The following is a 23,672-nucleotide window of genomic DNA, read 5'->3' as shown; positions in this document are numbered from 1 at the left end:
AGGCTAGTGGAGTCTATAACCCGAAGTGTTCGTAACCCAAGGTGTTTGTAGCCCAAGGTACCACTGTATACTTCTTATTAGAACAACAGGAGCAGGCCACCATGAACTGCTTTGTTTTTATTAGGACATGTGTAGAAGTCCTTCTGTAATGAAGCCATTCTTAGCAGATAATTTACAACATTGGACATTAATTTTTTTTTTCAAAATTTCAAATGAGAACCACAAAAGTACAACTCTTTCCTTGCCATTTTGCTTTCTAGAGCATGGGCTTAAAATAGTTAAGCAGTGTAACTGAGCGTGCCAAGTAGAGATTTCGGCTTATTTATTTATTTATTTTTAAAAATATCATGCTGCAAAACCAGTATGTGATAGTTCAGAATTCCTCTTGAAAGTACAGAATATCCTAGTCCCCCAAAGAGTAATGTGAATTATGACCTAAATATGACTAGATTAAATACAAATAAAGGTCAACACCTATATGATACCAGCATCTTTGCTAAGTACAGTGGTACCTCGGGTTACGTATCTCTCTGAATATATAATCTTCGGGTTGTGAATGCGGCAAACCCGGAAGTGTCTACTTGCGGGTTTCGTCGTGTGCTTGTGCAGAAGTGATCTGTGTGCAGCATGCATGTGCAGAAGCGCGTCTCAGGTTACAGACTTTTCAGGATACAGCCGGGCCTCCGGAACGGATCCCGTCCGTAACCAGATATTTGATATTTTTCTCAGCCTTGAGGCTGTGATTCTTTCATTAACCACATGCAAAACAGTATTTTTCAGTCTGTTATATTCTAGAATTGTTCAGCAGTAATTGTAAAGGATTATCAGATATAAAACCTCATAATTTTATTATAAAGATTCAGTACAGTAGACCCACAACTTATGCACAGTTAACTTGTGAGCATTTACCTTTACGTGCTGGACAAAAGAATAATAAATAAATAAGAGGAGGCAGAAAAGGGACAAGTGTGCAGGGAAAAAGATGTCGGCAGTCTCACCCACTGGCAGAGCATAAGCTAATGGCAACAGAGGCACACCCCTGAGGGAAGCAGGGCCTGTTGCGGTCGAGTGCCTCAGGTGCCACAGCCTCTCTCCACCCCTGAGTCAGGCTTGACCCAGGAGTGGAGATGTGGCTGGTGGCGTCCGGCTGCCGTGTTGTCTCTGTAGCTCCCTCACACTCAGGAGTCAGTCTCCAGTGAGGGATCCTGTTGTAGGGGCACCTGGTTGTGCCCCCTTAAGAAAACAACAACACCTGGGGCCACGGTCCTCCAGTCCCGCTGCCCATGCTATGCCACCTGCCATTGCACCCAGTGTGTTTTGTCTATATGTGATTTTGGCTTTATTCCCTATCCCTGGAATGTAACCCCAGCGTAACTACTGTATAAAAATATTTGGAGCCGTTTCCTCTTCATTTTTCTTCCATTATATCAAAGAGTGATGGGATCCATTTGTTGAAATTAAAGCACCTGACTCTTCAACTATATTTTTTTTAATATGGAATCATTTGTCTCAATAAATTCTTAGCAGAATTTTGCATCCAGACAATATTGCACTGATTAATTATATTTATTGTTGTTTCTGAAATTGCTGTACAAAATTTAGAAGCACAGTTGCATTTGTACCAGTAATGTTATAATGCTGTCATTACAACTTACGTTAAAAAATAGGGGTTGCTTTGTCATGGGACTCGAAATGAGGAAATGTTACAGTATTTATTCACCAGAACAACCATACTCTCTCTTGTTCTATCCTTGTAGGTAGGCAGAAGTATTTCCATAGCACTTACTCCTTGTTCAAGTTTTGCTGGGTTTTGCTGCAAGAGCACCTACTACAACAACAGCTTTCCTACCAAAACAGCACATTGCACTCTCCTTTTAAACAGAATTAGAACAGGTGTACATTTAGCAAATTTAGTGATTAAATATTAAACACTTCACTTCTTTAAACAATACTGTTAGCATCAGAAAAATAAGAATAGAAAACTAGCAAACATTTCTACAGGCAAAGAAGATGAGAGAGAAAACTTGATGAAAGCCTCATTTTCAAAGGGATGCCTGCAGCATGTAGCCAGAGGCAAGTTAACATTAGCTGTAGTCCTTTGTAAGACCTATTTATGGAAAGGGATGTAGGGCTCTTTTGTTTTTGTTTTTGCCATAACAAACAAGTAAACAAAAAAACTATGCTGCAGAAATTACCATACTTACAGTACTTATTTGTATTTTTGTACCTTGCCGCTATTTGACCCTTAATTTAGCAAGTTTTCCTAATTATTTTATAAAATGCTGTTTCTCCCTTTTTGCACTATAAAAGAGGTCATCAGTAGAGCAGAAATACAGAGACGGCTGTACTGCTTTATTGCATATGACTATGTTTTCTTGGCTCAGAATATAGACATTAGCTGGATAGACAGTTTGGTCCATAATGTAAAGAATCTCTTCACTTTCTTGGGGGAGGGGGGAGAGGACAGAACTGTGGCAAATGAACAGGTGCAGAAGCACCAATTTGTATATATGTACTTCGCTTCCCTTTTACTCTCATGGTCAGGGGTGATGGGAGTTGTAGTCTAACAACATCTAGGAATGCAAGGTTGAGAAAGGCTCCTCTAGACCAAGGATAGGCAACCTCCAGATATTACTGGATTCCCATCAGCCTCAGCCAACACAGCCAATAATAATATATGATGGTAGGTGTAATCCAACATCACCTGGAGGCTACCATGTAGGCTACCCCTACTTCAGACAGAGCTGCACTGGGTTTTTAGCAGGCCCAACATTCTTGGAAAACCCAAGGGCTCCGTAAATGCTGTTAGCCGGCCTTGGCCTGCTCGCCTCTCAGCCTTGCCTAGAGCAGTAGTGGAGGGTTGCAATCCCTTTGTCAGTGTTCCCCCCCCCCCAGTGCCCTGGAGCCAACCTTGGTCATAGCATTGTAAGCGACTAAAATGGTGGGCAGCTTGTCGCTATTGCCGGAGGTCATGGAGCTGTTGTCACCACCATTAGTAAGCCTACCAAGAAGGGCAACAATGTCAGAGAGGTCGCACCCATGGACACTTGGCCATGCAGCCAAGCCTTGTTTTTTAGTCATTTTGTGGGACTAATTTGATTTTCCGAAAGCAAGAATAAAACCATAATTGTAAAGTAAGCATATTCATATAAGGAAAGAATGTTATTTTTGCTTTTGGGAAAAAAAGTTGAAAGACCCCCCCCCCAAACATACATTTGTATGCAAAGCTTATAATTTTATGTTGCATTCCCAACTAGATGGGGGGGGGGGTAAACAGCCAGCCCACGGTGCCATGCTCCTAAGGTTTATTGGCATATCTGAGCAAGTGGAGCTGTGCCTAGTGTTGCAGCATAGTTGACTTAAAAAACAAGAAAATTTAAGGAAGGTTCTCAGTATCAAATAACCCACAGTACGCTGGCAAAACAAAAAAAACTTTTGAAATTTTACTGTTTCTAATTTCCTTAGTCATGTTTTAGAAGTGGCATGCTGTCCTTCCTAAAGGAAGTATTATGATGTGAAACAAAAGCATGGTTAATGAATTAACATGTGTGTGTCTGTGTTATGTATTATATATGTGTAGGAGACATTTCCTTGTTAGTCATGGCTATTAGATGTGTGGTAAAGTGTGTTTAAAAAAATCTCAGTGAGGAATTGCTGAAGCTTTTGTAAAGATTGGATATGTCACCTGTCTGTTCCAGATGTGCTGCATGATATTTCTGAGATGCATTCTTGCTACCTTTTCATTTGTTTCTCCAGTTCTAGTCTCATCTTGATTTTTTCATACATTAATATTTGGCTTTTCTTTCCTTCCATTTCATCTTTTCCTCCACTGCCTAAATCCTTCCACCATCATGGCAGAAGAAGCTATCACTCCTACACTTATTACCTGTAAGTAACTTACTTGTGCATCATCAGAGACATGCTTTCTGCCATGTTGTTCCTCTGTGCATGAATAGTGAATACTAATGATTCAAACTTCCTTTGTGAAACTTGAAATACTTTTCTGCCTCGCTTGAAACCAAACATCTTCATGCCATTGTATTCAAATCCATGTTTCCTTTAGGTTTCCTTTGCCACGTACTGTGTGTTAAAAGTGTTGTAATTTTTTTTCCTCATCAAAAATATTAGGAAAATACAAGCACCATTAATTAGGAATTAAAAAAACAAAGCCAATCATAGGGTACCTTTAAATAATACTTTGATCCAGATCTTATGCATGTTTACTTAGAAGTAAGCACAACTGAGTTCAAAGGGCTTATTCCCAAGTAAGTGGGCATAGAGTGGTTGTTTTTAATTTTTTGTCCTTGTTGAAAATCTAGTGATGTATGTACATGTGCAGCCATTTACCATACATCCATTGCTGTATACATTTTAATCCCATTCATAAATAAAATGCTGCTTAAATGTTGCATATTTTGTAACACATAGTTGTGCTGTGTTGATCCCAGAGAATGAGACATACATAGTAGGTAAGAGGGTATTTTCTATTTGAAATCAAAAGGGCATGTTCACAAGGTTATGTTTACTTGTTCGCTGTTATTTTTAAAGAGGACCAAATTTTAAATAGAGCAGGAGTGTTTGTACGACATTGTCTGTCAGGATGACCTGCCTGTTCTCTACTTTCTGAAAAAAATCTACAGGCGAGTGCACAGTGCATGAATCATAACTGTATAGTAAGCATTTATGGTAGTTAATTTGTAGATAATCCTCCTTGGGAGGAGGGTTGTTGCCTTTGTGGGGTGCATATAAGAATACCAGTAAAATCTGAAAAAAACACCTTTGGAAACAGAGTGCTGATCTCGATGGACCTTTAGGTCAATCTAGCAGAGCTCTCCTGACATTCTCACAATGGCATAGCCCTGCACAAGGTTTCCTACTCCTGCTTCTGTACATCAGGAGTGAAATGTATGAATCAAGCATGGAGGGGTGAGAAGAGGCATGAGATATTAATAAATAACTGCAACAAATTAACTTAAAATACACAACTTCCATTTAAAACATTTTTAAAATCTTGAATTTATCAAAGCGTGAGCATCTGTGTGGCTGTACACCCTTTGACCCCCATCTTATCTGAAATACCATGCCTGGATGAAGCATCCCCAGCCTAAGATTTGTTGTTGTTGTTGTTGTTTGTTGTTGTTGTTATAGCTCAGGGCAGTTCACATACTAAAAGATTAATTGATCAAAGACCTATAGTAATAACCAGTGCTATTTTTCTAGAAAAAGAGGTGCCAGAACTCACTATGAACACCTCCCTTGTTTTCTTAGAACAGCAGTGGCACCCACTTGAGAGGTGCCAGAACCAAGTTCCAGGGAGTACCGGGTGGAAATAAAACCTGGTAATAACTGGTTTATAACTAATGACATTTGAGTTCTGTGCGTGGTTTAGTGTGGGCATTGGGGAGAACTGGGCTCTTAAGTCTTTAACAGCTGTCTGGCAAGCAGAAGTTAAACAGGGTGAGCCTTTTCAAGTATGAAAATACAAATAGTGTGTGCAGATTTTATGCCCATTTGAGTCTTCTTTTGTGAATGCAACAGAGGGCCCAGTCCACTGAAATGCTGTTGGCACCCCTGGGGACAATTCCAGTATATGAAATAAATGACCCAGTAAAGTTGATTTCTGGAATGTAGGGGATTGGACTAGATGACTCTTGGGGTCCCTTCCAACTCCACGTTTCTATGAAATGAAAATCAGCCTCAATTGCAGGCTTTTACACTCTTTGCCCAAATCTCTTTGAATAATAGAGCAAAGATAGTTGCACTCCTGTGGCGCAGAAACAGTTGGGATGTTAAGAAATTATTTGTATATAGCACGTTCCCAGAGAAAAATAAGGGGTGCAGTAGAAAAGCTTGTGGGGAAGGATTTTATATTCTGCTAAGCTTTTAAATGGCTATAAAAATGAGCTAGCAGACTGCTCCTTGAATACGGAGCATGAAAGGAAGTATTGGATTACCTTCAGCACTGACAGCATGTGGGGAAAAGAGAGAAAATGCCTCATGGAGGCTTCAGTGGCGGGTGTCATTCTATTTTATTCCATGATTCCTGAACATGTGAAGTATCCTTGTGGCTGTGCCCACCTCATTACTGTTTGCACACTCTTCGTGTACAGAAATGTTGCTTAAGGCTAAGTTACACTGCATGGCGAAGCCACAACTTGGTAGGTAATTTATGTTGCTTAGGGACTGTAGTTTCATAACAAATTAAGCTGTTAGTTTTCAGGGTGATTTAATGAAATATTGAACCAAGTGCCAAGGGCACAACCATGAGGAATGAGGTGAGCGTACACAAATCAGTGCACAGTTTTGTTTTGTTTTAAAAAGGCGAAAGGTAGAGAAAAGTAACTCAAATGTCTTTTTTATTCCCGTGTTTTAGTTCTTGCTAGCTCAAAAAAAGTTAAAACAAAATGCTTCTGTCTCTGGAGTGAAATGTGTTCATTTAGCCTGCTAACATTAGCATTCCTGTGTAATTATATTTTTATTTGAACTCTGAAACTCTTATCCTTTGAATACCTTTTATACCCTACAGAATATGCTGTGGCTGAAATGCCTTCATTGACCCTATTGGTGGGTGTTATGACTAGATTAATGATAATCTGCCCCAAGGTACCATCTGTCAGCCCTCTTTTGTATTTCCACTAGGTAAATTGTCTCAGCCTACCCGTTCTTTTTCCCTCCCCAACTCTTCAAAGAATTTCTTTCCTGCCATAATGCCACAGGAGAGAATACAGCCCTATCTCATGATTAAGCAACCATCTGGTTGGGGTAGCTTGTGTACAAAAGATACCAAACTTTCCTTGGGTGATTGCCACTGAGTAGTGAGGGGCAGTGTAGGTTAAGGAGTAGACATGGCCATTTCTTCACTTTGGTTTATTGTTTTGTTTTTCAGCATCATGATTGCAATAATATATTGTCAAGGTGCAATGAACAACTATTAGCTACTAAGGGGTCAGAGAGACATAGGGGGGAATGAAATCTCAACTACTTTATTATTTTAAATTTCACTACATATTCCTGGGTTTGAAGGTAACAGCAGTGACCCATTTAAAAGCAAACAAACCAGTAGCTGGACCAGATCTGTGTTATATAGAGGGTGTCCCAAATTGTGTCACAGGTAATAGTGCTAAACTATGCAGTGTGAAGCTACTGCTTCATTCTTTGGAGGAAGATTTCATCTCTGAAAAAATGTGCATCGTATCTATGACATGATGACACTTAAGAAGGGGATGAAAAGGGAGGGCAAGGCATGATTTTAATTCATAGGGCTGACTCCACCTAAGTCGTTCCGTGTGGCCTCCACCCGCTAAATATACTCTGGAGTGTTGAGGGGACACCCAGTACAAGTTTAGGGGGTACATGAGAAGGGGGAGAACTCCCCTTGTGTGAGCAGAACTCCCCAAGCACATATCCCACTTAGCACTATGTTGAATTCCACACATTATATCATTACTAGACAGTGATTAACATTGCATAATGAAATAGTGAGGATTGTCAGCCTATAGCTATTAAAATTTGCTGCGCAAAATTAGCTGACATTGCAAACATGTTTTATCCTATGAGTCTCTTCCCTAGGGTTATGAGTCTAACCTAGGAAGTCCAGAAGCTTGGGATAGTGGACAGGCTAAGCAAACAAGAGACTAGATAGAACTTAGGGAACATGTGGTTGCTGAGAAGTGCCCACAGCTTATATTGGTTAAGTTGTGCCAGGATTTTGTGGGATGGGGTGGGGGCATGTTTCATTTACCTTTTTTGCTGCTGCATGTCCTCATTACCTCAAAATTGGGGGGGGGGATATTCCTCCCCTTCACCTCTGCTCGGTGGGCATACACTTTTGCCTATGTTTGCATCTGCTTCTAAAATTGCTTTTGCAGGGATTTAAAGAACCACAGTGTTCTCCCCTTTTGAGTCCTGTATTTCGTAGGCATTCATACAGCTTGTGTTTGGTAATATTGATGTTACACCTGAACAGTCTACTGAAATAAAGTTTTCACAGTGTTTGAATCTAGGTGTATATGGAAGACTAGTAATATGCCTATGGATTTCTTTTTTATTTTTATTATTGCATGTTAACTTGGAGCTTTGCCGTCTCTGTTTCTCTCTTTCACTAGAAGCCATTAAACACGGATACTTGCTGAATGTGCCTACTGCATGAAAGCTTTAATTAAATCTACAAGCTGAGCCTTAAAAAGAACAAGAATCAAATTAATTGTAACCAGGGCTGTGCATTTGTTTCAGTGACAGGCCTTTGCGCTTTGGAGAAAGTGCAATCTGTGTACCCTTAACTGAATTAGTAATTTCAATATCACTTTTCATTAGCATGGTAGGTCATTGCCGTGTGTCTTCTGTCTAACACTTGTTTGCCTCACAAATAGAGTCTGTTCCAACCACTTTGCCATAGGATTCCATAGCTGTAAACCCATGAAGTGGAATAAACTCTTTTTCAGCTTTCTGCACCATTGGTTTTTGTGAGTTCTTCTCCAGACTGAGCTTCCTAATTAGGCAACAGCATAATTAAGGCAAATGCAGGATATGCAAATATGGCAACTGGATTTATAGCAGATTAGGGTTATTATGCTGGGTTAGAGATAAATTAATTTATACGCATCATTATTATTGACTTTTCAATGACCTAAAGGAAAAAATCTATACAGTATAATGTTATAATGTAAGATTAGATTGTGGGCTTAAAAATATAGTCAAAAAGAGAGCAAGTATTGAACCAGGCCTGCTTCCACAGGTCTTTTAAAACTGAAAGCACCTGTAGACATTATCATGCAAGTATTCAGCAATCGTTTAAATCAGTGTCAGGTGCTATTTATCTACTGCTTCTCTATCTGTTCCTCTGCATAACATAAATCAAGATGCACATTCTGAAATCACACTTTCAACGGAAAGGCCATTTTAAATCTGATAAAGTGCCTAGACTGCATGGAAACTCATTTATTTATTTATTTATTTATTTATTTATTTATTTTGATCATCCAAATTGGGATATATGTTAATTCTATTTTTTGTGTATTTGGGGATAGTTTGAGATTGTTCGAAACTTTGTTTGATGATTTTTAATTGATAGAAGTTTTGGAAATAAAATTTGAAACTCATTTATTTACTAACAATGTGCATGTTAAGTCTCCTCCAAGTTTGAAGGCCTGCCTTAAGGATAGGAGGTCCTATCCTGCACAGGTAGATGTAAAATTGCTTTCTCTTCTCCCACATAAAATACATTGTTATACATACCACTCGAAGTGAATACGTAAACACAGAACAACAGGAATAAAATAGATTTCTTCAGCACCAAATACGCTGTATGATATGATATAAAGGAGATACAAAATCAGTATTCACTTCGAGTGGTATGTATAACAATGTATTTTATGCGTTGATAGCAGACTTTTGTTGTTGTTGTTTTTTAAAACTGATTCTGTACTTTTGTATACAGCGTTGTTGCTGATGAAGCCTAATTTAGGCGAAACAAGGCTTAAAACCCGGGTAACCTTGTCCATCCTATTTTGGAGTGGCAATACAGCAAAGTTATTTTTTGTTCAACTTTATCTTCGTGGCAACTTCATCTGCATCTTTTGAATGGCGTAACTACAGAACCATCGCCAACCAACACAACCTGCATTATATCCCTCTTGGGACCTTGATCCATAATATGTGTATCCCATGATACTTATGGATACATGTTGAAGGCATATATCTACAGTTACGTGGTTGTACCCATCTATTACTATGTTTAAGATTTATATTATATTTGTTTATATATGCAATTGTTAAGAGTTGAGATTATTTTTCAGCCGGTCACGATTTTTGTGTGTTTGGTTCCATTACATACAGCAATACCCTTATTGGTTTCAGTAAGGACATAAACATATCGGTTCCAATTTTACAAATTTGCAAACATAACAGAGTTCTATTTACAATGCAGCGTTACCTGTGTAGTTGCCCAGTGAACATAGTCTTTTAAATCAGCTGGGCGCTTGGAAACCCTGCTGGACTGCTGAGGGCCAGTATCAGAGTCCGGGTGTCCTCCCGATTCCTGCTGCGACTGCAGTGCAACCAACGGTGGTGTTGAGGCCAAGTTCCCTGGCTCTGCTGCTGTTGAAGGAACCGCCGCAAGCGGACTCGGTGGAAGGTCAGGCATGGCAGTGGTCCGCATCTCAGGAGAGCCAGGCAGAACCACCGAAGCGGCTCGGCTCAGCTCCACGCCCATAGTTTGTGAGGGAGGTGTAGGTGGAGCCTCGCCTTCCATTAGTGTCCGCTCCAGAGCTGGGGGCGCAGTTCGGGGCATAGCAGTAGTGTCCAAATCCCCAACCCTGTGCCTTAGCTGGTCTATGTGTCGGCGCCACAAGCGTCTGTTCTCGAGTGCCACCTGGTATGAGCGGGGCCCAGTGACTCCCACTACCGTGGCTGGCACCCAAGGAATGTCCCCCACAAAGTTCCGAGCAAAAACCTGATTTCCTGGAATAAAGGACTGTGGCACATTAGCACAGCCCAGGGGCTCGGCCACACCAAAGTCCGAGTGCAGCCAGTCGAGCGGAGACCTGAGGCGGCGGCCCATAAGCAGTTCCGCCGGACTCCACCCAGTGGCTGCACAAGGGGTGATGTGCTGCATGAGCAAGTATTCAGTGACCTGCTCGTGCCAGTCCCCCTGGTCCAGGCACGCCAGTGCCTCTTTTGCCAAGGTCCTCGATCAGGAGAAGCGATGAGGCAGGAGCCGGGTCTTCCACAAGCGTTGGAAGAGGGCAACGACTGAGGGCTAAATGAATAAAATACCTGTTTTGCTTATTATATGTAGCCAATATATTTTGAAGAGTGAGTAGCAAACAACCCAGTAGAATGGGAATGAAGCTATTAATTAAGTATCTAGTTTGGGGGGGGGGGGCTGAAATGCTACAGCATGCCTATTTTCTACGTTTGAATATGTGGGCTGCAGTGATAAATATGCTTACTAGGCAGTAATCTGCCCCCCGCCAAAAGACAGTAAGCCTTGCATATGAATAAACATGAATAGTATTGCACTGTTTGTGACTCATTGAAATACATTTTAGTTATCTGGCATAATAATAACATATTAGTTTCCTATCCAGCTTTACTGGATATTCATTTTAATGTGGAATTAATGTAAAATTGGAAATGTCATTTAATGTAATTGGTTACATTAGTGGAAGCATTATTTACGGAAGGTTTTGTTATCGTTAGGGTCATGCCATCAGGCAATCAAGCAAATGAGATCAAACTAGTGAACCTTGGGAAAATAAATTAACCTCAACAATAAATAAAAGGTTAGTATCCACTGCAAGCACTCCCAAACTAGCTAATCTTGATTAATTGTATATTTCACTTTAGGCTATAGATCCTCTTTAAAATGCTATTCAGATTATTAATGCATGATGCCATTATATTAATGTAGACTAAAAGTAATGCTTCTTATTTTCACTTATTAAAGAAAAGTGGTTATCTAATTGTCTTATCAGCATCAAATTAGCTTGCTATTTATATTTATTTATTTATTCTCACCCTTTCTCCAAGAAGTTCAGGGCTCTATGCACAGAAGTTACCAATTTTAACTTCTCAACAACCTTGGGTAGGCATTTGGCCATAGAACTCCTCAATCCATAGCTTTGTTAAGAGGCTTATGTGTTCTTTGGTGTATTTTGTACTTTCTGTGAGTTGCCACATTTCTAGCATACTTGAAGGTTAGAATCTGATGTGTTTTCCTTATACTATCATTCATTGCAATGTATGCGCCTACTTTTTCATTTTAAGAGTGAAGCTACTGTGACCTCAGAAGCCAGTATCCACACATAGCAGGTGCTGTGTTTTGTGTTCTATGGCACAGCATGATATAACTATAAAAGTAAAGCACATTACTTGTCGTGGTGGTTGAAGAAACATTTTTACAGCATGACAGCCTGACAGCTTCTTGTTGTATCTAATTAACTAGAAATGCCTGTATAATTTTAGCAGCATGGTCTTACCTCTCTCTCTCTCTCTCTCCCCCTGCCCCCCTCAACTTTCCATTCTGGGACCACCGTGCAGGTGGCAACTACAAGAATTTTCAATGCTTTATTTCCCTTTGAGTGTTGTTGTTTTTTTAGGTTTTTTTTTAAGCATGGCAGCTTTTCATCTTGTAAACTAAAAATAAATGATTTGCCAGGATCAGATTGAAATTAAGGGTTGATTCATAAATGTTAAAAAAAGTAATTATGTACATTTTCATTAATTATTTCATGGGTACTTTTGCTTGCAAGAACAAACTGCTGAGTACTTCAGTTTTTTATGCATATATGAAGGCATCTGATTGAACAAAGCTGAGATATTTTCTTACTAGATGATAGACACAGGATGTAGCTAACATTTTGATTAACTGGGGGCGGGGGGGGGAGAGAGAGAGATAGAGAGAATGGACACCGTTAAGCTAAAGTATTTACAAAACTTCATTGTAGCAGCCATGTTCCTGTAAAACTGAACTGGTTTATACAGTCTGTTCATCATTTGATGGCTGCAATATAATGTGAATATATGCATGTGGGAATGGACCATTACAGAATTTCATATTACTCCTCAGTTTAGACATTCAGCTGCCAATCATCATTAGGTTCACTGAATTAAATCTAGAGTTACCCTTCCATGTGAGTAAAGACTACTTCCATTTACGGAAGAGACTGAGATATGGTGATTTTAAACTCCTGTTTGTCAGGGGAATAAGAAACTGTCAACAGGAAAGCAAGAAAAACAAACAAAATGGAATAAATTAGATGCCATTTTCACACCCCAGTGTAACGCCTCACTTAGCACTCTGTCTATTAAATAAGAGGCACAGCACGGACTAGGATGCTTTCAATCTGTTGAGTAATAACTGATCATGGCAAAAACTGCTGGACAAAAGCCTAGAAATAAACTAACTACTTTATGAATAGGAAATTCTTGGCTTGTCTGTGGTAGCAATTATTTATTTGTTGTGATTGTAGCAAGAGAATGATTTATAGCCAACTCAGGCTGTAAATATCACACACAGGAAGAAACATAACTACTGGCTAAAAGGTCCAACACATTCTGTCCACTTAGTTAAAATGCAGCACTCTTTGGATGACATTTAATCTCACTGTAAACATGTGATACAGTGACAATAAAGTATTTCTATTTCTATTTTTGTGATAATGTGAAGGGGGAAATCTGTGTAGAATAACCGTTCTTTCTCCTAAAGAACAGTGTGTAAGGCAAAAGTTTGCATATTATCTTGTGGGGCACAGCACAGCAGGCTGGTGATGGCTGAGTGTGTGTGTGTGTGAATTAGCAGTGTGAATACAGTAAGGAAAGACATGACACCAGCTTGGGATCAATATCAGCCCTAACTTTATTGATTACAGATGTAGATTGGATTTGGCTTAGACATTGCTGACTGATATTTCCATCAGGGTCGGTCCTAGTGAGAGGATATCCTCCATTGATGCAGATCTATTGGGGAAATCCCACCAGGATGCCATTCAGGGATGTTCTATGGCCCAGCAGCCCCTGTCTGGACTTCCAGAGAGAACCCTACCCTTGGATGCCTTTAGTGGGTTATGCAGAATTTATCCTGGAATTTTGTGAGTGGGACACCCCCCAAAAAAACTTTTTGGTTAAGGACTTTTATGCCCTGCAATCAGAGCAGACTGAAGACTGGCCCAGCCAGTTCCAAAAACGGGAACTCTTTACCACTCTTCAGGGCCTCTGAGTGACCCATTTGTATTTAAAATCACTGACAGGCAATTCTGCCAGTCCCCGTGGTTGGCTGAGGCAGTGCTGACCTAACCTGACCACATAGGGTTGCCTCCTCCTGGCCCCACTCCATCAGTTGTGCCAGACCACAACTGCCACTACCCTCAAAGTGGTATCCGTAAGCAGTATTCGCTCTCACAGAAGGTAGTCTGTTTAAAAATGTAGCCTGCATTTCTTTTCTTTTTAAAAGAACAATATTTTTTAACTTTAACAAAAGCTTGTTTCTTAGAAACACAATGCAGATTTTGTTATCTGTCAGAGGATTTCCAAGGTCAAACAAATATTGAGATACCAGTAAGTTGGCGCACAGACATACACAGCGCCCAATTTAAAGGTTATGGTTGAGGACAATACAAGCTGAAATCCTAAGAGAAAAATTTACCAATATGTTCCAACTGCTTTGGGATATTCTGAGGATACAAATAAGCTATTAAAAATTCTTTACTGGCCACTTAGTCTGGTTTATGATACCTTTGTTTTGTCATAGCTGCACAAAGCAGCTGGAACAGACTTGGTGAATCAGGTCCTAAGAATATAATAGAGGATAATTCAGGGTTAAGGACTCCATAAACAAGCCTATTTTTCCCTAAGAAGCTTCAACAGAAGGCTCCCTCTGCTCATTGTAAGCGCAAAAGTGGTTTGCAATACAAATGCATAGAACAAAGTACAGTGTTCTAGCAGAGTCTCATTTGAAGGTCAAACAACAACATATTGCAGTAGTTGAGCATGTGGTCTGTAAGAATAACTATTGTCAGTCACATGGACCAACTTTAAGTTTCACCATGTATTGTTCACTTTCCCCAATTATTATTTATTATTACAAAATGCCCCCACAGAAGTTGCAGTCTGATGGCAATGTTTAGGTCCATTGCAACTATGGAGCAGATGTGAGAACTTTTGGCATTCCAGATGTTGCTGGACTACAACCCCCATCACTTCTCACCATGGCCAATAGAGGATTTACAGGATCATGTTGACTTGTTTGTAAATTATACAAAGTGTGTGTGTGTGTGTGTGTGTGTCCTATTGAATAACAGAAAGCTGATCCAAGCATCAAACTTCACATGACTCCCACAACACCTTCAAAGCAACAACCCTAAATGTACATTTGGAATTTGCAGTATGCAACGCAAGTCATTGTGTGTGGGCACAGGAAAGGTAGAGGCTACTCTTTTCTCTCTAGTTTATTATTATTATTATTATTATTATTATTATTATTATTATTATCAAAATCACCCTTCCCCAGTTACTTTTCCCCATTGTGCACCAGGATAAGAAGTCCCTCCCTGGAGTGGGACTTCTATATCCATTAACTGTACATTTACTTAGCAAAAAAGACAGGAATGGTCTTCGTGTGGCTAGGTGTCACATATAGTTTTCTCCATAGGTCAGTATTCTCTATCTCAAAATGGCAAAAAGGTTTTTTGAGATTATCATACAAGTCAATATGTTGCAACAATCCCCTGTTGTTTGGTCTAGAGGGTAGGGTCCAAACCAATGGATTCAAATTACAAGAAAGGAGATTCCAACTACACATTAGAAAGAACTTTCCGACAGTAAGAGCTGTTCAACAGTGGAAGGAACTACCTTGGAAGGTTGTGAAATCTCCTGCATTGGATATATTTTAAGCAGTTTGGATGGTCACCGGTCAGGGATTCTATAGCTGTGATTCCAGCATTACAGGGGGTTGGACTAGATGACACACACACACACACACCGGATCCTTTCCAATGATTCTGTGAAATATATCTCCATAATTTTTCTAATCCTTTATGCTAGTGACTGTTACACTATCTTGCAACAATGACTTTCACAGATCTGGCTTATATTACGTGAACAACTACTTATTTTTGTTTAGCTTGCAACTTCTTATCAGTTTAAAGGGGTGAGCCTTTGTTGCTATGTTTTGAAACAAAGAGAATATTTTTACATGTTATAATATATTCTACACAAATTAATGATTTTATTAACATCTTATATTTTGTTTTTTAAACCCACAAGTTCTAACTATTTGTAATCAACCCCAGCATAATTCTGGCCATTTTATATTTCATTTTTCTCCTGTTATTTCTAAGTAGATGGAGAACACAACAGATCAGTATAATCCAAATGTTGCATTGAGATAGAGTTGGCACCTGGATGCTTCAACCTACACAATACCTTTCAGTATTGTTAAATGCAATGCATTAGAAATAACATTCATTATACCTGGGCATGATTCATTCTTTTCCAGCATAACTGTTTATGTATTTTATTCCCAGTGATAAAAGACTGTCGTGAAAATTTGTAGCAAGAGGTTTTTCACTGACTGACTGCTGAAGTTAAAAGTATCTTCGGTTCTTTTATAATTCTCCTCTCCGGAACACAAGCATTTAGTAAGAAAATGGAGGTGGGGGAACTTTAATGCGTCAAACCATCTGATCATTTAAGCTGCCACTGCTAGTTTTCTTGAAAGACTGAAAAACTGCACAAATCCGGTCAATCTGTGGTGGGTGCCTGTAGATAGTGAGTTTATATTTTGTGTCATTGCTGGCTATTATTCATACTAGGCTGTTTTGTTGCTTACCTCTTCTGTTGTAATACTTTCCTCTGCTTAGTACAGTGTGTTTGTGTGTGTGTGTGTGTGTGTGTGTGTGTGTGTGTGTGTGTGTGACAGAGGAATTACTATTATCAGTGGCTACCTCTTACTGTTCTTCTCAGAGCTCCATCAATAGCCATCTACCCAAATGTGACATTTTTTATTGGTACTCGTTCATGACACTTTGGGATGTATTTCATCCTTTTCTTTGTGTGCGCCGAGAAGCATAGTGGGGAGAATTGAATCTTGACATTTTGGAGTGAAATTGTCATGTTTTCCTTTTGAAATCCCTGTAGTTATTTAGTGAAATACTGCAGTGGATAGGGTTTTTCCCCCTCCTATTGATATATAAATAGAAGGAAGATTAGTTTTGAAAGCACAATGGATTCTTAGAAAGTTCTTTTTAAAAAGTAGACTATACCTTGATGTCTGTAACAGCTTTGAAGGAGTGAAAAATCCAGAAATGAAAGGAAATGGTCTGCAGCCTACTAGTTGTATCACTGAAAGGTGCTATAATGAGAAAGAAATGAAAAGTATTGTGATAAGGAAGGTCATTTTTCTATAATTCATTTCACTTAAATCTTGATAAAAACTCCATTTGAACTTGATTGAAGGTGGTGATGAGACTGAGAAGTGTGTGTCTAGGAGACATACTTGGCCTATATCTTGATTTATAATTGCAGCAAAACCAAAATACTACATTAAGAACTGTGAGGTGGAAAAAGAATGATAAGGAATACATCGTGAACGCACCATGGATTCCATACAGCAGAACTGTAAAAGAATAAAAACATTATAGGACCCTACATGTAGATCATTAAAGAAGCACCTGGGGATAGTTGGGCCATAAGACAAATGGACAGCAAGCCACCAAAAGGAGCCAGTTCCCCCCTCTTTAATCCCAGAGCTTGACCACTCTCCCATTCCTGTTCTCCCATTTTATAATCACTCTGCCCATCTTCCTGAGTGGATCCTGCATGACCTATTCCTGCACTCATAAGTTTCCAGAATAGGAGCGAGAAAACAACTCCCCCCCCCATGGAAAAATAGTGTCCAGGCAGGGCAACAAGAAGCACCAATTCTTCCCAATACCTGTCTTTCCTTGAGCTTGGAAATACCTAGCAAATCAGGACACAGTTATTTACTGTGGTTTGCATAAGATAGTTCGTTCTAGAGCAACACACACAATCCATTCATTGCAAGCTCTGACTCAGTCTAAGGCAGCTTTCTATATTCCTATGCATTGCATTGGATCATAGCTGTCAACCTTTTCCTTTTTTGCGGGAAAGTCCCTTATTATAGCATTAGGAAACAGCAGGGAGGGTTGACAGCTATGCATTGGATATTTATATGTTTGTGAAACACTGGTGTTCTATCTTTCTTGATATCTCCAGGCAGTTTACAACATCATAAGGGCTTCTCTGTTTTATTAAAATGTTGGTTCTGGTAGCTGTTGCTGCAGCTGCAAAAAATCTACCTCCCAACACTTGTCTATGACATAGATATAAGGAGCTCTGAGCCCAATCCCTTCCTCTACAGTGCACACACCCCAAATTTCTCTGAAGTATGAAAGACTTGGAAACTCAAAATGCTGTAGTTACCTAACTTAAATTATACTATTTCAATGTATTTAAAAGTTCGACTCTTGTACTGCAGGCATGTTCTCAGCGCATTTTTTGTAATCAAAAACTCTTCAAATAAAATGGCTTTTTAAAAAAATGCCTGATAAAAAGTAGGTCAGGTGGCACCAGTGAGTTGGGCTTCAAATTTCACCACTATTCAAAATGGCATGCCTCCAAAAATGTATGCTAACAAAACTTCAGATAGTATTATAATTAATCTTTAACCTCACTGCCATGGGAACAATGGCAGCAGGTCATCTGGCTGCAGTATTTGATCAGAATATGGCAGCAAAGAGCCTACTGGGGTTTTGTTTCAGGAGATTTGAAACGGACATGGAAAACTGACAGAATTAAAATGCGGCTGATACTTTGTCCCTCAGTTACAATAACAACCCTATGGACTCATCTGCCATTGCAGGACATGTATAGTAAGTTAAAGTTAGCACAGAGATTATACATCCTTTTCTTAGGTGTGGTGCAGCAGGGGTGGGGAAATGAAACGAGCTTTAAACTTCACAGCAGCTTCTGTTCATACAGTCCTTACATTCAAATATCGAGAGCTTCATGGTTTCCTTTCTTCATGAGTAAAAAGCTGAGTCTGCTTTACATGGATTTGTACCTGCTGATACAGCAGGTTCAGAGTTCTATAATGGACCTTGTTTGAATGTGACGGTGGCAGAACATCACTTTCCCTCATTCTGATAGGCCCAAATGCCTTGATATGTAAGTAAATCACAACAAATAGTGCAGCACGAACAAAATAATTTGTTGAGTCGTTTCAATTAGAGTTTATAGTTTTTACAAAGATTCTCCCGTTTGTGACCTGCGCCCATGCGTCTGTGTACAATTTGCAAGCCTTAACTTCCATTTGTTAATGATCTGTTTTCCACTCAGCACCTCCATGTAGCAGTGTTAAATGAGTGCCAAGGGGCTGAGTTTCCAGTTAAGGGATGAGTAATCTCAGGTAACAAAAAGATCCAAAGTACAATTAAAATAAATAAATAAAAAATACAGTTTGATTTTGAGAGGCTTGAACAGGCAAACATGCATTGAAAATGTCCCCATCTAAAAGTTTAACTGCAGGACAGCAAGAGCAGCCGATTTGTATTCAGCCTCTGTGCAATTTAATAGGCCTTGTCGGGGTGCTCTGTGCAAGCTCCATTTACTTGAACGGAAATGGTGCAGTAGTCTGCAGTGCCTGGTGGAGTTTCCCTAGTTATCTGCAGTGTCATAAAATAACATTTCAAAAGGTTTTCGCTAGGAGAGGTATAGTTAAAAGTCAAATGCTAGATATATTGACTGTCACATTCCTGCCTATCATGCTTCCATTACGCTTCCTCCATTAGCCATACGATGCAAAATGTCAACACACAGCAGCACTTATTATGCAGGTATTTCAGAACAAATTGACACATCCAAAATAAATGTTGCAGCTTTCAATTCAGAACCGTTCTGCTGAAATGTTTACCCATAGTTAACGTTCTTACATTATTGCCTATCTTTTCATCTCTGCCTATAATGTCTGTACGTGTAAATGAATTTCATTTTAGGTGCATAATGGTTTCAGAGTGCAGCATCTATTTGTTGGGGTTTTTCCATTTTTCAGGAAACTGTTTTACTTGGAGAATAAAGTTTATGAGGAATCAAAATAAGTTTTGAAAGTTTTCACAAAATAATTGCAGTATATCATGGTAAGGAAGCAACCTTTATTTGATGGCATTTAATTCACAATACTGTGCAAGTAAGGTTATATTAGTGATATATTTGGAAGTCTTAAGAAATCAAATACTATATTGCTTTAAGACTATTAGAAAGAAACATAGCTCTAGCAATGATGCTGAAACATTGCATTCTGTATGGATGAAAAACCAGGGTATGTAAAGAAGAAAATCAACAAAATTATGATGAAATTATTTTTAAGAGGGAGATATTAAGAAAAAAAACTCCTTTACATACCTGCTTTGTCCAGGTGAAAGTCCACTTAATGAACTTCTTTCATGTTATTTCTATGGCATGGTTGCTACTCAATATTTTCTCCTCTTTATATTTTGATGAGTCATTGGTACATAAGTACATTCCAAGTAGGTGAATAAAAGTAATGAACATGGTTCATCAGATAAGATTTCTTTATTGTCATTGTACAGTACAATGAAATTGAATGCCAACCCATAAAAACAACACAGAACACACTTCAGCTACACATACACATACATACATACATACCCATCACAACTCTCTAGTTACAGCATTTAAGATGGTTATAACTTTTGGATAGAAACTATTTTTTAATCTATTTGTTCTTGATTTAATAGTTCTATATATGTTGCCCAAAGGCAGTGGCGCAAGAAGACTATATCCAGGATGAGATAGATCTTTTAAAATATTTTTTACTTTTTTAAGGCAATGGGAACTGTATAGTTCTTCCAAAGATTGGAGGGGATGACCAATAATATTTCCAGCTGTGGTTATGACCTTCTGGAGCACCTTCTTCCCCATTACTGTACAACTGGAGAACCAAGCACAAATACAATATGTAAGAATGTTTTCTATGGAACTGCAGTAAAAGGACACCAGCAGGATTACTTGTAAAGAGAAATATTTTATATCATTTACAGAAGTGGACTTAAACCTTGTATCTAGATGTGATGACAGACTTACAATGATATATCAACAGATATACAGCTGTTCTGCCACCACAAGACTGCTAAAGAAAAAGTCAGCTACACAAGACCCACAAAACCCCAAAAAGCATTTCAGTGAGCATTGTATGAGCAGTAAGCTTGATAAGTTTCTGGCACATGATGATCTCCACCAATCCACTTAAGGATAGAAACCGTTGGTGTGATTGTTATAAGATTTTCTTGTCCCTAAATAAATATGACCTTTTATCAAAAAGTAGCCAAGCTGTAGCTGAATTAGACCTAAGGGCCATACTCAAGAAAATTTCCTTAGCTGACTGAAAAAGGACACAATCTCCCTTTATAAATTAATATGCCAAGACCACTACACTGACAGCCATAGAAGGGTTCATTTGAGAGGCTGGTTGGTTTGCCCAAGGCTTTGGAATTCCCCCAAACATAAATTTGTGGGATTAACTCCTTCTTCCAGTTACATACAGCTCTGATGCAGGGCTGATTCCTTAAGATCGCCTAATAGCAGGAAGGGTGAATGTTTACAATCAATTTTGAGAAGGTTGTTGGTTCCATGTGGTTCCATTTCAATTTTTTTGTGCTTATGTTGACTGCTTGGGTTGTGTTGTGCTTAATGATTGTATAAAACTTGGTAACTTTAAACAGAACTGTACAAGTACTTACTTTCATTTGGTATGTATTTTTGTTTTCTACAAGTAATTTTTTTTTTTATCCCAGTAAGTCAGAAGTATGCAAATCAGCAAATGTTGCATTTTGGGGTGTTACTTATGACCCCTGGTTTGAGTATCAATAACTCAATTTTGGAGACATGGCAAAACATGGGGTTCGCGCTGTAAACTGTTGCAAAATAATTGCAAAACTTTGGCACTGGTTTGGAGTAAATTAGACAATGTGGGAATTTGAGTGCTGTTAACTACAGTGGCATTGACTTTGAAGCCTGGTTTGATGTATTTACTTGCTGTGTTTTTTGGGGGGGCACTGCAAAACATGGGATTTTCGCTGCAAATTGCTGCAAAACTTTGGCAACCGTTTGGAGTGAATCAGGCGGTGTTGAGTTTCATTTTAATACCTATGATTCCAGTTTGAGTATCAGTTAGTCAGTTTGGGGGCACCACAAAATGTGGGGTTTTCACTGAAAACCTATGCAAAACAATTGCAAAACTTTGGCACAAGTTTTGAGTGAATAGGACACTGTTGGATTTCTGTGTGTGAACTGCGAACTCTGGTTTGCTGTATCAGTTACTCAGTGTGGGAGTGCTGCAAAACATGGGGCTCATGCTGCAAAATGCCTGAAAAACTTTGGAACTGGTTTGGAGGGAATAACAATTTTCTGGGTTCATAGTTAATGAAACTGTCCACTGCATATATTTGAGCACACACCCCTTCCTTTTAATAGTATTTATAGGGTGTGTTTCCCCACCCCCATCCCCAATTTGGAGCTGGTAGAATGAGTCGAGATCTATTACAAAATGAGCCAATTCATCTTTCAGAAGTTTAGCCCGCTGTGATCACTGGGGAGAGTGTTCTTCCTTTGGGAATTGAATGTAAAACAACTGAAACAGATTGAAGTTGGCAGTGACTAATGAAGTCTTGTGCAGGAGTCAGGAGAGTCAGTAGCTTCACTAGCATAGATTGAGAAGAGAGAGACACAGCAGCCTCTTTGTCAAGTCTGTGCTCTTTGTGGGTGTGTCTCAAGATTGACTGAGGAGAAGGTTTGAAAATATTTCCAACTCTTTCCCTCCTGCTGCTTAATATTCTCTCTCTCTCTCTCTCATACACACACACACACACACACACACACACACACACACTTCTTACAGAGCAGATAATTTCAGGCTTCCGTGTTTAATGAGCCAGTACAGTTGCCTAGAGGTGTTCTACATAATAATAATTTTAATCAGTCGCACAAAATTTATGAAGCTGGAATTCCAGCCCAAATTACCATAAATTAGAGCTGTAGTCCATTTGTTTTCCTGAGAGGCGCCTAGACTTCCCCAATCTGTCTATATGGCCTCATGTCACTTAACCTTGCAAGAGAAATCATCATTGGTATAAATAATATGAACCAACTTGGCAGCTGGAATCCTTTTTCAGATGGAGGCAAGTATTTTGGATATGGATTTTTGTTGTAATTTTGCACTAGGGGACTACTGTATATTATGGCGTATAATACTACTTTTTAATCCAGGAAAATCTTCTCAAAAGTCTGGGGTCGTCTTATACGCTGGGTGGAGAATCTGCAGTTGAGTATATCTCAAACTCTATATTTTAACTGGAAAAGTTGGGGGTAGTCTTATACGCCCAGTCGTCTTATACGCCGGGAAATACGGTATATTGTTTTATCTGTCATGTGGCTGGAGGTTGGGTTCAGGATTGCTGAGTAAGGAAACATATTGATACATGCCACCCACAATCTCTACAGCAGTGTTAGATTTTAGGCAAGCTTTACAAGGACAATGAGGCACAGCGGAGACTGTGGTGGCTTTATGATACAGTATATGGTTTATTTGCATATATATATATATACAACCTGAGCCTACAATGGAGGAGCTCCCAGGATTACTCTCCAACTGCCTTGGCTGTCAATTTGTTTCCAGGCACAATTCAAAGTGCTGGGTTGGTTGGGGGTTTTTTAATAAAAAAAATTTTTAAAAAAGATTTTCATGGTTCACCAAAAAATGTGCATTGTCTTTTCTCAAGTCGTATAGTCCTTTTTTTTTACATTTGATGTGAGACATCAAGGTGCTAGTTTTGACCTATAAAGCCTTATCTCAAGGACTGCCCCTCCCCATATGAACCAAACTGGACCCTGAGGCCCTTTTTCATCTGCTTCCTCTGTGAGACGTCTGGAGGGTGGCAACACAGGAACAGGTCTTCTCTGCAGTGGCTCCCCACTTGTGGAATGCTCTCCCCAGGAAGGCTCACCTGGCGCCTTCGTTCCATATCTTTAGTTGCCAAGCAAAACATGCTTTTCCCCAACCTTTGGCTAAATAAACAATCTATGGCCTTATAAACTATTGGGGGGTATTGCTTGGTGATTTGTTGTTGTTGTTGTTGTTG

The 23,672-nt window shown here is 39.3% G+C and overlaps 1 protein-coding gene across 19 annotated transcripts in view; it reads left to right on the top strand.

The window, feature by feature from the left end:
- Nucleotides 1-23,672, top strand: part of PTPRM (protein tyrosine phosphatase receptor type M) — a 395,593-nt gene that overhangs the window by 274,791 nt on the left and 97,130 nt on the right. For 9 of the 19 annotated variants that reach the window (XM_033154926.1, XM_033154917.1, XM_033154915.1 and 6 more), the window contains one exon: nt 3,859-3,888. The exons of the other annotated variants lie outside the window; for them this stretch is intronic. In XM_033154926.1, the coding sequence (XP_033010817.1) occupies nt 3,859-3,888 (30 nt within the window). The remainder of the gene's footprint in view (nt 1-3,858; nt 3,889-23,672) is intronic. 19 annotated transcript variants of the gene reach the window in all.

The sequence above is a fragment of the Lacerta agilis genome, chromosome 7 (genome assembly GCF_009819535.1).
Source record: "Lacerta agilis isolate rLacAgi1 chromosome 7, rLacAgi1.pri, whole genome shotgun sequence".
Taxonomy (NCBI): Eukaryota; Metazoa; Chordata; class Lepidosauria; order Squamata; family Lacertidae; genus Lacerta; species Lacerta agilis.
Note: the sequence above shows the minus strand (reverse complement) of the source record. Positions and strands in the feature narration are given on the sequence as shown.